The sequence below is a fragment of the Perognathus longimembris genome, chromosome 8 (assembly GCF_023159225.1).
Source record: "Perognathus longimembris pacificus isolate PPM17 chromosome 8, ASM2315922v1, whole genome shotgun sequence".
In the NCBI taxonomy this organism is placed as follows: Eukaryota; Metazoa; Chordata; class Mammalia; order Rodentia; family Heteromyidae; genus Perognathus; species Perognathus longimembris.
In genome coordinates, this window is record NC_063168.1 from 34,198,936 (window position 1) to 34,212,849 (window position 13,914).

At 36.1% G+C, this 13,914-nt stretch overlaps 1 protein-coding gene across 3 annotated transcripts in view; it reads left to right on the forward strand.

Annotated features, from left to right (window-relative positions):
- The window catches only part of Usp34 (ubiquitin specific peptidase 34), a 226,835-nt gene that overhangs the window by 141,818 nt on the left and 71,103 nt on the right, over window positions 1-13,914 (forward strand). For all 3 annotated transcript variants that reach the window (XM_048352847.1, XM_048352848.1, XM_048352849.1), the window contains 7 exons: window positions 790-942; window positions 1,574-1,678; window positions 3,398-3,453; window positions 3,546-3,666; window positions 5,767-5,950; window positions 6,538-6,698; window positions 9,571-9,636. In XM_048352847.1, coding sequence (XP_048208804.1) covers window positions 790-942; window positions 1,574-1,678; window positions 3,398-3,453; window positions 3,546-3,666; window positions 5,767-5,950; window positions 6,538-6,698; window positions 9,571-9,636 — 846 coding nt within the window. The remainder of the gene's footprint in view (window positions 1-789; window positions 943-1,573; window positions 1,679-3,397; window positions 3,454-3,545; window positions 3,667-5,766; window positions 5,951-6,537; window positions 6,699-9,570; window positions 9,637-13,914) is intronic.

The following is a 13,914-nucleotide window of genomic DNA, read 5'->3' on the forward strand; positions in this document are numbered from 1 at the left end:
CCTTGAGCAAAAAAGCCCAGGGCCTGACTTCAAGCTCCAGGACTGGCATGAGAGAGAGAAGAAAGTGAGAGAATCATACTTTAACTCATGCATTAGTTATTTTCTCTATTTTGATTTTTTTGTTTGTGTATATTTTTGTGTAGGTATAATTTTTTAATTAAATTTTATTGACAAGGTGTTGTGCAAGGGGGGTACAGTTATATAATAAGGCAGTGAATACATTTCTTGTGACATCTTACACCCTCATTTTTCTTTCCCTTCCCTAGATCAGGTAGGCATATATACATTATCAAGTGTACTAAAATCATATACAGGGGCTGGGAATATGGCCTAGTGGCAAGAGCGCCTGCCTTATATACATGAAGCCCTGGGTTGGATTCCCCAGCACCACATATATAGAAAACGGCCAGAAGTGGCGCTGTGGCTCAAGTGCCAGAGTGCTAGCCTTGAGCAAAAAGAAACCAGGGACAGTGCTCAGGCCCTGAGTCCAAGCCCCAGGACTGGCAAAAAAATAAAAATAAATAAAATAAAATCATATACAGTGACCATGTTGTGTATTTTTAAAGCACTTAAAGTATTTTAAAGGAAAAACAGCTAAAGAAGCAGTATAAATTTATTTGTGCTAACATAACAAAATTACCTTTTCTTTTTCTTTTGATAGTGCTACTGGTCAAACCCAGAGTGTTGTGCATGCTAAGCAAGCACTTTATCTCTTCTTTGCAGCTCTAGCCCAGTACAAGCTTTTCTATACTAACTCAGACTGACTCTGGAACTTGCTTTTTCACTTAGACTGCAGTTCGTCATGAATCTTGCAATGGTCTCTATAAGTTATCTCTGTCAGGCTTAGATGGAGGAGATTCAATCCATCGCTCTTTTCTGCTTTTGGCTGCCTCAACATTGTTGAAATTTCTTCCTGATGCTCAAGCACTCAAACCTATCAGGGTAAGATTTTACTATGTTTAGTGGAGATTTCTATTTTTGTAATTTCTTTCTTTCCTCCATATTTATTTTTATATCCTTGAGATTATTCCATGTAGTTCTAACCTAGAAGGTAATAGTCATAGTTCTTAAAGTAACAACATTGTGGCATAGGGTGTCCATTATCCAACTAATAAAAGTCTGTGTTTTGATTTCAAGTCTGTGGGCACCAATAGGTATTCTGTTTTAGAAATAGTGTTTGTTTCTAGACCTTTCGTTAATAAATTTATTGATAAGTTAGAATTATAAGTGGAGCTTTCTTTTCATTTGGTAATACACGTTTTTTAAACATACTTATGATTTATGAGTAGTTTTGTTTGCCACTGTGTATGTTCTCCTTGTAAGGGTATCTACCACATGATAAATCCAGAAGCCATTAAGAAATACATGTGTTTTAGGCTTTCCATTATCTTCCTTCTATTTGTATCCTTCCAAGTATAAGTAATATTTCTAGTCACCTTGATTTTACTCATTGGTATATGTAATTCTGATTATTCTGATTTCATACATTGTAATTTTTTTCAGATTTTGAAGCTGTTTAATGTGTTACTTAAATTTATGTAAAATGTTGTAACAAAGTATAATTTTTTAACAGATAGATGATTATGAGGAAGAACCAATGTTAAAACCTGGATGCAAAGAATATTTTTGGTTGCTGTGCAAATTAGTTGATAACATACATATAAAGGATGCTAGTCAGGTATGTTCAAAATTATACATTAACTTGTTAGTAGACATGCATTTTGTATATAGTTTATGATTTTTATTAGTCCTTAAATTAGAAATACTTATTAATCTATAATTAGTTGGTACTGTCATAATTTTTGTTTTATTTGTACCTTTCTGGTATGCTCTAATACTTTTACCTTAACTCGCAACGTAGTTTTCTCCTAAGATTTATGATTATAAAACCTTAGTTGAAAAGTAAAATTTAGAGCATATGGATTTAGAGTCTTGAATGTGCAAAGGAAAATTGAAATTTAAATTGAAGTTATTTTAAGCTAAAAAACACTAGCCCTAGTCACTAAAGATAAACTTTCAGCATAGACTTATAATTTTCTTTCTTTACATTAACTTAGTCAGAATGAAATATGCCATTGTTAATTTTCAAAAATTAGAGTACATGACGAGGATCCATTTAAATATATAGACGACATATTAAATTTTTTATAATGATTTCATAATATACAAAATTGACTTAAAAAAATCTTAGAGTTTTTGGCCAGGCACCAGTTACTCACACCTGTAATCCTAGCTACTCAGGAGGCTGAGCTACAAGGATTGCAGTTCAAAGCCAGCCCAGACAGGAAAGTGCATGAGATTTTTATCGCCAATTTACCACTATAAAAAGCCAAAAGTAGTGCTGTGGTTCAAGTGTTAGAGCACTAACCTTAAGCAAAAAATTGGCTCAAGACCTGAGTTAGCCCTCTAACCAGAGCATATACATGCATGCCGTGCATGCAGACACACACACACACACACACACACACACACACACACACACACACACCTTAAAGGTTTTATGCTGTCTGGTTTTAAGTTTAAATCTTAATTGTTAAAATCTCCTTTTTTAGGAAAATAATTATAAGAAATTCATATATATATATAATTGCTACTTATCAAAATATAGATACCAGATAAACAGATTTTTTTTCCTTTTAAAGCTAGATTTGCACATTTATACCAAAGTATAAATCTAATCACTGTTGTCAAAGTTCTTTTCCTTAGAGATCTGGGTCTCATTTTTGTTTGTCCTAATTACTGTTTTTGTTGTTGGGGGGGGGGATTGTTGTGTGTACTCTTATTTAGTGAAGGCTGTTTTGATCATGTTCTTCGGTTATGAAAATTAAAGCTCTAGAAATAAACTATCCAGGGTACTTCATTATTAAAGCCAGTTTAAAGGTGGTGCTAAGCATTCAGGAGGCAGAGTTTAAGTTATGTTTAAGTTTAAGCTTATGTTTAAGTTCAGCCTACTCTACATAGGGAGTAGCAGGGTAGCACTGAGACAGGTACTTAAAACAAAAGGAAATGATGGTAATGAAAATAATCCTTTAGGGTTGGAGATGCAGTTCAGTGGTACAACACATGTTTAGTGTTTGTGAGGCCCTAGGTTCAATCCCTGCACCACAACTAGTAATTTGCATTCCTTTTTATATAAATTATATCTTTGTAAATATATTAAAAATAAAATATCAGAATTTCCAATGTATTCATTATTCCATTATTACCAACATTCAGTTGATTTCTTTATAGGACTATTAGTGTTAAATTGAAACCATAATTTTATGGGTACCAAGTTTAAAAGTAGGTGTATTAAGTTGATAATAAGTTTAGAGGACTTAAATTTTGATTACCCATAAAAATGATTTTTTTAATAAAAAATCTATATTTGAATTTTGTATTTTCTTTTTGTATTAAGACAACACTCCTCGACTTAGATGCTTTGGCAAGACATTTGGCTGACTGTATTCGAAGGTAAAATTTGATATGAAATTGACAGTTATATTATTAAGAAAAGATAAATGATATAACCATTTTATTTTGCTTCTATTCTTGTTATTTTGTAGTAGGGAGATCCTTGATCATCAAGATGGTAATGTAGAAGATGATGGGCTTACTGGACTTCTAAGGCTTGCCACAAGTGTTATTAAACACAAACCTCCTTTTAAATTTTCAAGGGAAGGACAGGTATGTCTAAAAACATCCAATGATTGTGTGGGAAATGGTTGAAACATTATGGATTTGAAACATCTAAACTTTGCTTGAATTTTATTGTTGGCAGAAATGGAGAACTTTCAATAATTTGAACCCTGTGAATAGAAAGCATTGACATGTCAGAATGAAAAACTAGTTTTAATTTCTATCTCTGTAATATAAAAAGATAGCTTCTGCTAGGCTCTAGTGGCTCAAACCTATAATCCTAGCTATTCAGAAGGTAGAGATCTAAGGATAACAATTAAAAACTAGCAAAGACAGGAAAGTCTTTCTGGTAATTTATTGGAGACTTTATCTCTAATAAGCTATCAAAAGCTGTCAGTAGAGCTGTGACTAAGATGATAAAGGACTAGCCTTGAGCAGAAAAAGTTGAGGGAGGGCTCACTTGCCCTGAGTGTTCCAGTACTGGCACAGAAAAGAAGAAAAAATGACCTCTTCTTTGGTGGTATAGTTTCAGTAAGATTCAATATCTTCAATATTGTGTTGGTTTTTGTTTTTTTTCCCCCCGGTTTTTTTTTTACTCAGGGCCTGAGCACTGTCCCTGGCTGCTGCTTTTTTCTCTTTTTTGCTCAAAGCTAGCACTCTACTACTTTAGCCACAGCACCACTTCCAGCTTTTTTCTGTTTATGTGGTGCTTAGTCCATTTCCAGGTTTAATGATTGATTCTCTGTGACTCCTAAGACTAAGCATATAGTGTATTCATGGGTGATGTTTGTTGCAGTGAAGTAATAGAAAAAGGTGCAAAGCAAACTAATCTTCCAAAAGTTTTCTCCCAGTGAAGTTGCACAGGCATGCTTAATTCTCTCAACAGTGAGTATAGGTAAGTGAGTGTTGTCCACTAGGTAAATACTTCAGAGTTTAGAGTCCAGTTTTTTGTCATAGGCTAGGTCTTATAGGTACATATGCCCATATAATTGACTATAGTCAATGAAATCCCACATTTTTAGAAGAAAAACAGTTTGGCATAAACTGCACATAGGTACAATAAGCCACTTTTGTTACTTAAGTCTTATATCAGTATAGGGAACTGTTTACTAGGCAGGTTTCCAGATCACAGCAAGGGGGCAATGCTACTAAGGGTAAGTGTATTTCAGCTTTACTACATGATCTGTTTTCTGCACAGTACCTGAAAAGCTTTTGTACCTCCAGCAACTACTTAGGCAAAATGAATACAGGAAAATGTACATATAACATGAGGATTTGGAAGTTGATTCACTTAAAATAATTTGTCAGCTGGTTTCAGTGACTCAAGCCTGTAATTTGAGCGCCTTGAGAGGTGGTAGGAGGCCAGCCCCAATAAAAAATAAAAGGTCCTTCTAACTCCATTTCAAGCAATGGCTAGACACTTTAGTGTGTTGTCTATCATTGCAGTAATTCGGGGAAATACAAACATGAGTATTGCAGTCCGACCTAAACTCTCATATATAGCAATACTCTGTATCAGAAAATAACCAACACAGGGCTGGAGGCACCTGCCTTCAAACCTCAATACTAACAAACAAAAAAAGAAGTACTTAAATCTCAGAGTAAACCTTTTAGTTCACTTTGCACTTCATTGTTACCGAGATTAAATAAAGAATGTGTTGATTTGAATATTGACTCTGGCACCTATGAATTTTATGACTACTTGGCAAGGTTTTAATTTTCTTGTTTTTTGTTCTTGCTTTAAGCAGTTAGTTGCCTAGCACTTAATAATGGTCATTGTGAATGAGTTGCTACTTTTGCTCTTATTGCCACTAATTAAATGCAGGCCACCTGTAGGACTTGAAGACAGGCAACTTTACTAAAACCTTTTGACCACTTAATATAGTAGAAGAAATAACACTGTACATAGATAGTCTGTAAAAGTGAGCTACAAATAGAGAGGTGATGACTCTACCCATTCCATTATCTTTAGCTGTAAAGAACATTGGCAAGACTTTCAAATAATGGTGTTGATGCTGCTTTAACTTTTTGAGTAGTCTTAGTAAATTATAGTCTATATTTTACATTATTTGCTGTTTTGTACATTATTTGCTGAGATTGGAATGTAATTAACATCCAATTTAGATAACATCCTGAATTTTTTTCCAGGAATTTTTAAGAGATATCTTCAATCTCCTATTTTTATTGCCCAATCTCAAAGATAGACAACAGCCAAAATGCAAATCACATTCTTCAAGAGCTGCTGCCTATGATTTGTTAGTAGAAATGGTGAAGGGTTCTGTGGAGAACTACAGGCTGATACACAACTGGGTTATGGCACAACACATGCAGTGTAAGTATTCTTCTTTTCTTTTGTTTTTACAAATTTGAATGCAGAAAGGAGTTTTGGGGTGTCATTGCTTAAAAAAAAATCTACTTTTTATATACTTTAACATTATAAACCATTGTTGATAGGATATTAAAGTTACAAAGTAAACACTGGCTTTTAATAAAATGTGAAAACCTTACTTTGGCATTTTTTTGTAAAATTATTTAGTAGTAATCAGTAGCAATAAATTCAGTAGTAATGAGTAATGATTCATTTTGGCAAATAATTTTATCAGTTATTTAGTAATAGTTTACCAATAATATTACTACCAGTATTATAATCAATAGTAATAAAAGTTTCCAATTATTAATATTACCAAGTAACTTTATCCATTATTTGGTAAGAAAAAATAATTTTGCTACTAAATTAATACTTCCGAGTTTTGATAAGTCTTTGAATTTTTAAAAACATATTCTTATGTGATTTTAAAAGTTACTGTGTAGAATTCTGTATTTGTATTGGCTAATGGAGGTCTATTTGTTAATTTAAAGCTAAATACATTGCTTAATAATTTGTTTGGGGGCATCTTTTTGTCCCTTTTTTTTCAGCAGCCCATGCACCTTATAAGTGGGACTATTGGCCTCATGAGGATGTTCGTGCAGAATGTAGATTTGTTGGCCTGACTAACCTGGGAGCTACTTGTTACTTGGCTTCCACTATCCAACAACTGTATATGATTCCTGAGGCAAGACAGGCTGTCTTTACTGCTAAGGTAGAATTTTTTTCACCTTAAAAATTAAAACTGGGACTGGGAATGTGGCTTAGCGGTAAAGTGCTTGCCTTGCATGCATGAAGCCCCGGGTTCAATTCCTCAGCACCACAGAAACAAAAAAGGCTGGAAGTGGTGCTGTGGCTTAAGTGGTAGAGTGCTAGCTTGAGCAAAAAGAAGCCAGGGTGGGTGCTGGGGATATAGCCTAGTGGCAAGAGTGCCTGCCTCGGATACACGAGGCCCTAGGTTCGATTCCCCAGCACCACATATACAGAAAACGGCCAGAAGCGGCGCTGTGGCTCAAGTGGCAGAGTGCTAGCCTTGAGCGGGAAGAAGCCAGGGACAGTGCTCAGGCCCTGAGTCCAAGGCCCAGGACTGGCAAAAAAAAAAAAAAATTCTAGATGAAATTTAGGATTTTCATTTATAAATCTTAATTTGATATATAAAATTGTTTCGAAAAATAAATGAGTAAAACTGAGCAAGTTTACGTATGTAGCTATCGTGCATATTTTGTTTTTATGCTTTAGATAATGTTGTAGTATTTCTGAAAGACAGTAGAGGGTCATAAACAGTATATGCAGTGAATAAAGTGTAATAAAGTTTTAATTATACAACAATATCCTGTGATTAGTTAAGAGTAGCTTGTTTTGTTTAGTATAATGCTTTTAGTGTTTATCTGTATCGTAGCATGTATTAGAATTTCCTTCTTATAGATGAATAACAAGTCCGTGTGTGTGTGTGTGTGTGTGTGTGTGTGTGTGTGTGTGTGTGTGTGTGTGTTTGAAACATATGCTACATTATGGTAATTCATCTTTTTAAATACATGGGTTGTTCTGAATAAAGCAGTTATGAACATGGGTAGTGCTGTTTTGAACATGAGTGTATAATATATGCTTTAGTCTTTACATTTACTCCTTTTGGGCATATCACCATAAGTAGTATGGTTTTGTGTGTGTATGCATGTGTATGCCTGTGCATGCATGTGTGTACCCATACCACACACATATGCATGCACATGTCTGTACCCATACCACATGCACATGTACATGAACATGTTGGTACCGGGGCTTGAACTTGGGCATAGGTTATATCCCTTAGCTTATTTTGCTCAAGTCTTTGACTCCACCACTTGAAGCACTGCTCTCCTTTTGGCTTTTTGGTGTTAATTTGAGTCTCATGAACTTTCCTTCACTAACTGGCTTTGAACCAGGATTCTCAGATCTATATCCTGATTAGCTAGGATTATAGGCATGAGCTTTTAGTGCTTGGCACCGGTTTAATTTTCGAGCATGTGCATTTTCTACTTCCAACTTCCACAATTAGTGTACAAGGTTTCCAATGTTCCTAAATCTTCATCAACACATGTCACTTTCTGTTTTTGTTTTTTCAATAATATTCATCCAAATGGGCATGAGTGGGTATTTTTTTTACAGAAAGTGCACAGTATTTGTAGAATATTTAGGAACTATACACCGTGAATTGGAGTTGAGTCTCAAACTGTAGAGTGCCTGCCTAGGAAATGCAAAGCCCTGAGTTCAAACCGTAGTACTGCTTTTAATTATCTTTATAATTACTAATGATTAATATTAATTACATAATTATGACCATATTATAATTATTAATTGAATTGGAATTTCACATTAAATAAAATGTCCTTGTTTTATTTACTATTATCTAGTTTCATCTTTAGGCAGTAATGCTTTATTCCCTAGTAAGAGAGGTACAGATCTTGATCTTTATTTCTTAATGCTTTGTTTTTATGTTGAGTTAGCATTTCATACACACTGAATCTTTATAATATGTTGGACAATTTTATTTTATCTAAATATTCTCATAATCGCATGTAATACTAAGTTTTCTGTAGAGTACTAGGAATATCCTGTAGAATATTGAATAGGACTCGTGAAATTGGCAAATATTATACCATATTCAATATTCTTCTATTATTAGGTAATTTTGTTGTATATGATGAACAGATCTCTATTTAGGTTCTTATTTTGTGACCTTATTTGATAACGAGTTCCTAAGCAGCAGACAATGTTATTTGCACTCCCTACAAGATTGGCACATATAACTGTTACATTCTACTGGCAATGGGAAGGTTTAATATTCTATTGTAGTCTGAGCTTCAGAGTTCTGACAGGTAGTAATTTATAATTGCAGTAATACTTTATTTTAATATTTCCATACTACAGTTTATCTGGCAAAGTGTCTCTAGCATTCAGAGCTAAGTGTCCAGTGTATTTATTCAGGTTCCTCAGTCTGAGTAATTGCATTTCAATAGATGGTTTTTAAACATCATAACTGACATTTCTCTTCAGTGCCAAGAATGTACTGTTGTAGAACAAGTAGAAACAGGATTATATGAGAATGAAATATTATTAGGTGTTTCAAATGAATTTTTTCTTGGATGTTTCTTTTGTGTTTTAATTTTTTGATGATACAGGCATTTCAACTCATACCTTGTACTTACTAAGCAAGTACTCTACCATTGGTACCATACTTCAGCCCTCAAATGCATTTTTTAGTGTATGCATATTGTAGGAAGTTATATGTTCCATAATAGTTAATTTTCATTCTTGTCAGTTTTGTACCAAATGAGTGCTGATAAAGTGAATTAAAAAAATTTCTCTTTCCAGTTTCCTAAAATAATAGGGATCCCTGTATTTATTGTCATAAAGTAAAGCTATTTGAATTTTTAATCCTATAATTTCTAAAGAAAGAATAAAATGTGAAGGTATATTTCCTATATAGAGATAAAAATAAAAGAATAAAATAAAATGTAGTATTAAGCACACTGCAAAATTTTGTTTGCTAGAATGTTCATTTTTACTGCAGTGTATATGTTCTAACAAAGTTTTCTCTTGATTTTTAGTATTCAGAAGATATGAAGCACAAAACTACCCTTCTGGAGCTTCAGAAAATGTTTACATATTTAATGGTATGTTTGAGACTCATGGAAAGGAAACCTAACTGTATATGTTTCCTTTACAAAACTAAGAACTGTCACATGTACTAGCTTTCTCGTGGTTTTGTGTATTGTTGATTTTTAAATTGAGCTTTTTAATTACCTGATGTCTTTGTCATAATGACCTTTAATTGCCCGTAATGGGGATTGAACTCAGGGCCTCATGCTTATTTAGTTTGCCTGCTGCCTACTACTTGAGCCACGTCTCCAATACTGGTATTTTCTGGTTATTTTAGAAGATACCCAGACATTTCTGCTCATGCTAACTTTGAGCCTCTTTATTTCAGCACCCCAGAGGCTGGGGATATAGCCTAGTGGCAAGAGTGCCTGCCTCGAATACACGAGGCCCTAGGTTCGATTCCCCAGCACCACATATACAGAAAACGGCCAGAAGCAGCGCTGTAGCTCAAGTGGCAGAGTGCTAGCCTTGAGCGGGAAGAAGCCAGGGACAGTGCTTAGGCCCTGAGTCCAAGGCCCAGGACTGGCCAAAAAAAAACAAAAAAAAACAAACAAACACAATGCTCAGCATCCTGAGTAATTGGGATTATAATCATGAACCACCAGCACCTAGTTATCTAGTTATGTCATAATGCATTACTGGTCACATCTCAATTATCTATGTTCTGTTAACTTATTCTTCGAATAATACTTTGTGTCTGATCTTTGTCCCTCATAGTTCTCATTCTTTATTCTATCAACACAATTTTAAGAAGATGGAAAATCTTATAATATCGATCTCCTGCTTAAGACACTTCATTGGGTCTTTATTATGAATGGAGGGGTATTCACGGCCATCTGCATAGTATATGCCCTGTATACTTTTACCTCTATCTTCATTCTCATCTAATGTCCCTCACCATTTCCACTTTTACTCCTAGTATCATCAGTAAGTCCTTTGGAACCCATTGCTTTTTTGCTATTTCTCTTTGTGCACCATTCTACAAGTATGAAAGATTTGTTTGGGGGTGGGAATATGGCCTAGTGATAAAGTGCTCGCCTCATACACATGAAGCCTTAGGTTCGATTCCTCAGCACCACATATATAGAAAAAGCCAGAAGTGGTGCTGTAGCTCAAGTGGTAGAGTTGTAGCCTTGAGCAAAAAGAAGCCAGGGACAGTTCAAGCCCCAGGACTGGCAAAAAAAACAAAATAAAAGATTTGTTTGTTATCCTCTGAATCTGATTTTAATTTCATTTATAAGTGTTTTTTAACTGGGCAAAGAAGTGATGCTGGGGTTTGAACTCAGGGCCTCTTGTAGTAAGTACTTACTTGCAAGTACTCTATCACTTGAACCCTACCTCCAATCCTAATCTGATTTATAAGAACTCTCATTGCCATCTGAACTGAAAACCTGAAAGCTACTGTGTGTGTGTGTGTGTGTGCGCGCGCGCGTGTGTGCGCGGATGTGTGTATGCATGTTTGCATACATATATGCTGTCAGTAATACTAGGGCTTGAACTCAGGGCCTGGATATTGTCACTTAGCTTTTTTCTCACACTGGCACTCTACCATTTGAGCCACAGCTCCAAGTTTTTGCTGGATAATTGGAGTTGAGTCTTACTTACTGTCCTACCTGGGCTAGCTTTTGAACTTCAGTCTCCTAAGTAGTTAGGATTATAGGTATGAGCCACCAATACATAGTAAATTGCCGCGTTGACTACTTTTCCCCACCTCTGGTTGTTTGAGGCTTGAACTCAGAGCATAGGTAGTGGTTAACTGAACATGAGAGTTTAATGGAGACTTTTCTGCCAGGGCTGGATTCAAACCACGATCCACAGATCTCAGCCTCCTGAGTAGCCAGGATTATAGTCATGAGCCACTGGCTCCAGGCCATCTGTAACTACTTTTGTGTCTGTGTGTCTGCATGTGTGCAGAGGAAGACTGGGCCTTGAACTTGTTGTCTCCCATTCAGCTGTTTTGTTTGCAGCCAGTGCTTTCCCACACAAGCCACACCTACAATCTGAGATTTTGCTGGTTAATTATAGATAAGATTCTCAAGTATTTTTCTGCCCAAGCTAGCTTCAAACCATGATTTTCAACAAAGCTAGAATTACAAGTGTGAGCAACCAGTGCTGGTCTTAATTACTTTATACAAAACTATTTAAAGAAGGTTTAAACTAGTCTGGGAATGTGGCTTAGTGGTAGAGTGCTTGCCTCGCATGTTTGAAGTGAAGCCGTGGGTTCGATTCCTCCCCCCCCCCCCCCCCCCATAAACAGAAAAAGCCAGAAGTGGCACTGTGGCTCAAGTACTAGTGCTCTAGTCTTGAACACAGAGACGATCAGGGACAGAGCCCAGGTCCTGAGTTCAGGCCCCAGGACTGGCCAAAAAAAAAAGTTTAAACTTTTGAAAAATGTGTTCTTCTTCCAAAAGTCACTGACTTTACTCTTTCTTGATATTTAAGAATCTTCTTACATGAAGTCCTACTGGAGCTGGGATTGTGGTCTAGTGGTAGAGTGCTTGACTTCAAGCCCCAGAACTGGCAAAAAAATAAAAATAAAATAAAATGAAAATGCTATGAAACCCAAACAAAAAAAGGAAATAAAGCATTTTAAAAACTTTCCCTAGGCTCAACCACCAGTGATTCAAGTTTGTAATTCTAGCTACTGTGTTGGTGGAGATTGATAGGATTGCATTCATTTCAAACCAAGGCCCAACAAATAGTTTCAGAGACCCCATCTCAACAGATAAACATAGGAATAATAGCAGGCACCCATAATTCCAGCTACTGGGAAGCATTAGTAGATTACTGTCTTAGCTCACTCAAGCAAAAAGCAAAACCTGATCTCTGAAATAACTAGAGCAAAATAGCGGGAGATGTAGCTCAAGCAGTTGAATGCCCACCTAGTAAGTGGAAAGTCTTGAATTCAAACTGAATAGGCTGTATGCATACACACACACACCCTCTATTATTGGCTTGGTTGGTGTAGGTGTGCAAGCCTGTAATTCAGGAGGCTGAAGCAAAAGGATTGTGAGTTTGAGGTCATATTAGGCTATATACTGAGACCATGTCTCAAAAAAAAGACAGGGGCAGGGGAAGGAACTTTCTTTGTAGATTTACTACTATCACCTGTTTTTTTTTGTTTGTTTGTTTTTCTTATTTATTGTCAAAGTGATGTACACAGAGGTTACAGTTTCATACATTAGGCATTGGATACATTTCTTGTGCTGTTTGTTACCTCCTCCCTCATTCCCTCCTCCCCCTTCCCCTCTCCCCCCCCCCCTGAGTTGTTCAGTTGGTTTACACCAAACGGTTTTGCAAGTATTGCTTTTGTAGTCGTTTGTCTTTTTATCCTGTGTCTCTCGATTTTGGTATTCCCTTTCACTTTCCTAGTTCTCATACCAGTATATACAGTTTCCACTGTACTCAGATAAGATACTGTGATAGTGCAGGTACAACCACAGGAAGGGGATACAAGAGGATCATCAACAATAGAAGCTACGGTTTCATATGGCATGTTGAAAGTAATTACAACAGTGATTCATCATTCATTTCCATAAAAAGCAGTTCATTTCACTTAGCATTATCTTATGCATTCATAGGGGCATAGCTATTAGGCTCTTGTAATCCTCTGCTGTGACTAGTCTAAACTTGTGCTAATTATTCCCTATGAGGGAGACCATAGAGTCCATGTTTCTTTGGGTCTGGCTCACTTCACTTAGTATAATTTTTTCCAAGTTCTTCCATTTCCTTAATGAATGGGGCAATGTCATTCTTTCTAATAGAGGCATAAAATTCCATTGTGTATATGTACCACATTTTTCTGATCCATTCGTCTGCTGAGGGGCATCTGGGTTGGTTCCATATTTTAGCTATGACAAATTGTGCTGCGATGAATGAACATTGTTGTGCTGGTGGCTTTAGTGTGTTCTTGTTTGTGGTCTTTTGGGTAGATGCCCAAAAGTGGGGCTGCTGCGTCATAAGGGAGCTCTATGTTTAGCCTTCTGAGGAATCTCCATACTGCTTGCCAGAGTGGCTGAACCAGTTTACATTCCCACCAACGATGAAATAGGGTTCCCTTTTGGCCACATCCCCTCCAACATTTGTTGTTAGTTTTCTTGATATAGGACATTCTTACTGAGGTGAGATGGAATCTGAATGTTGTTTTGATTTGCATTTCTTTTATGGCCAGTGGTGTAGAGCACTTTTTCATATGCCTCTTGGCCATTCTCATTTCCTCATCAGAGAAGTCTCTCTCTCTCTCTTTTTTTTTTTTTTTTTTGGCCAGTTCTGGGCCTTGGACTCAGGGCCTG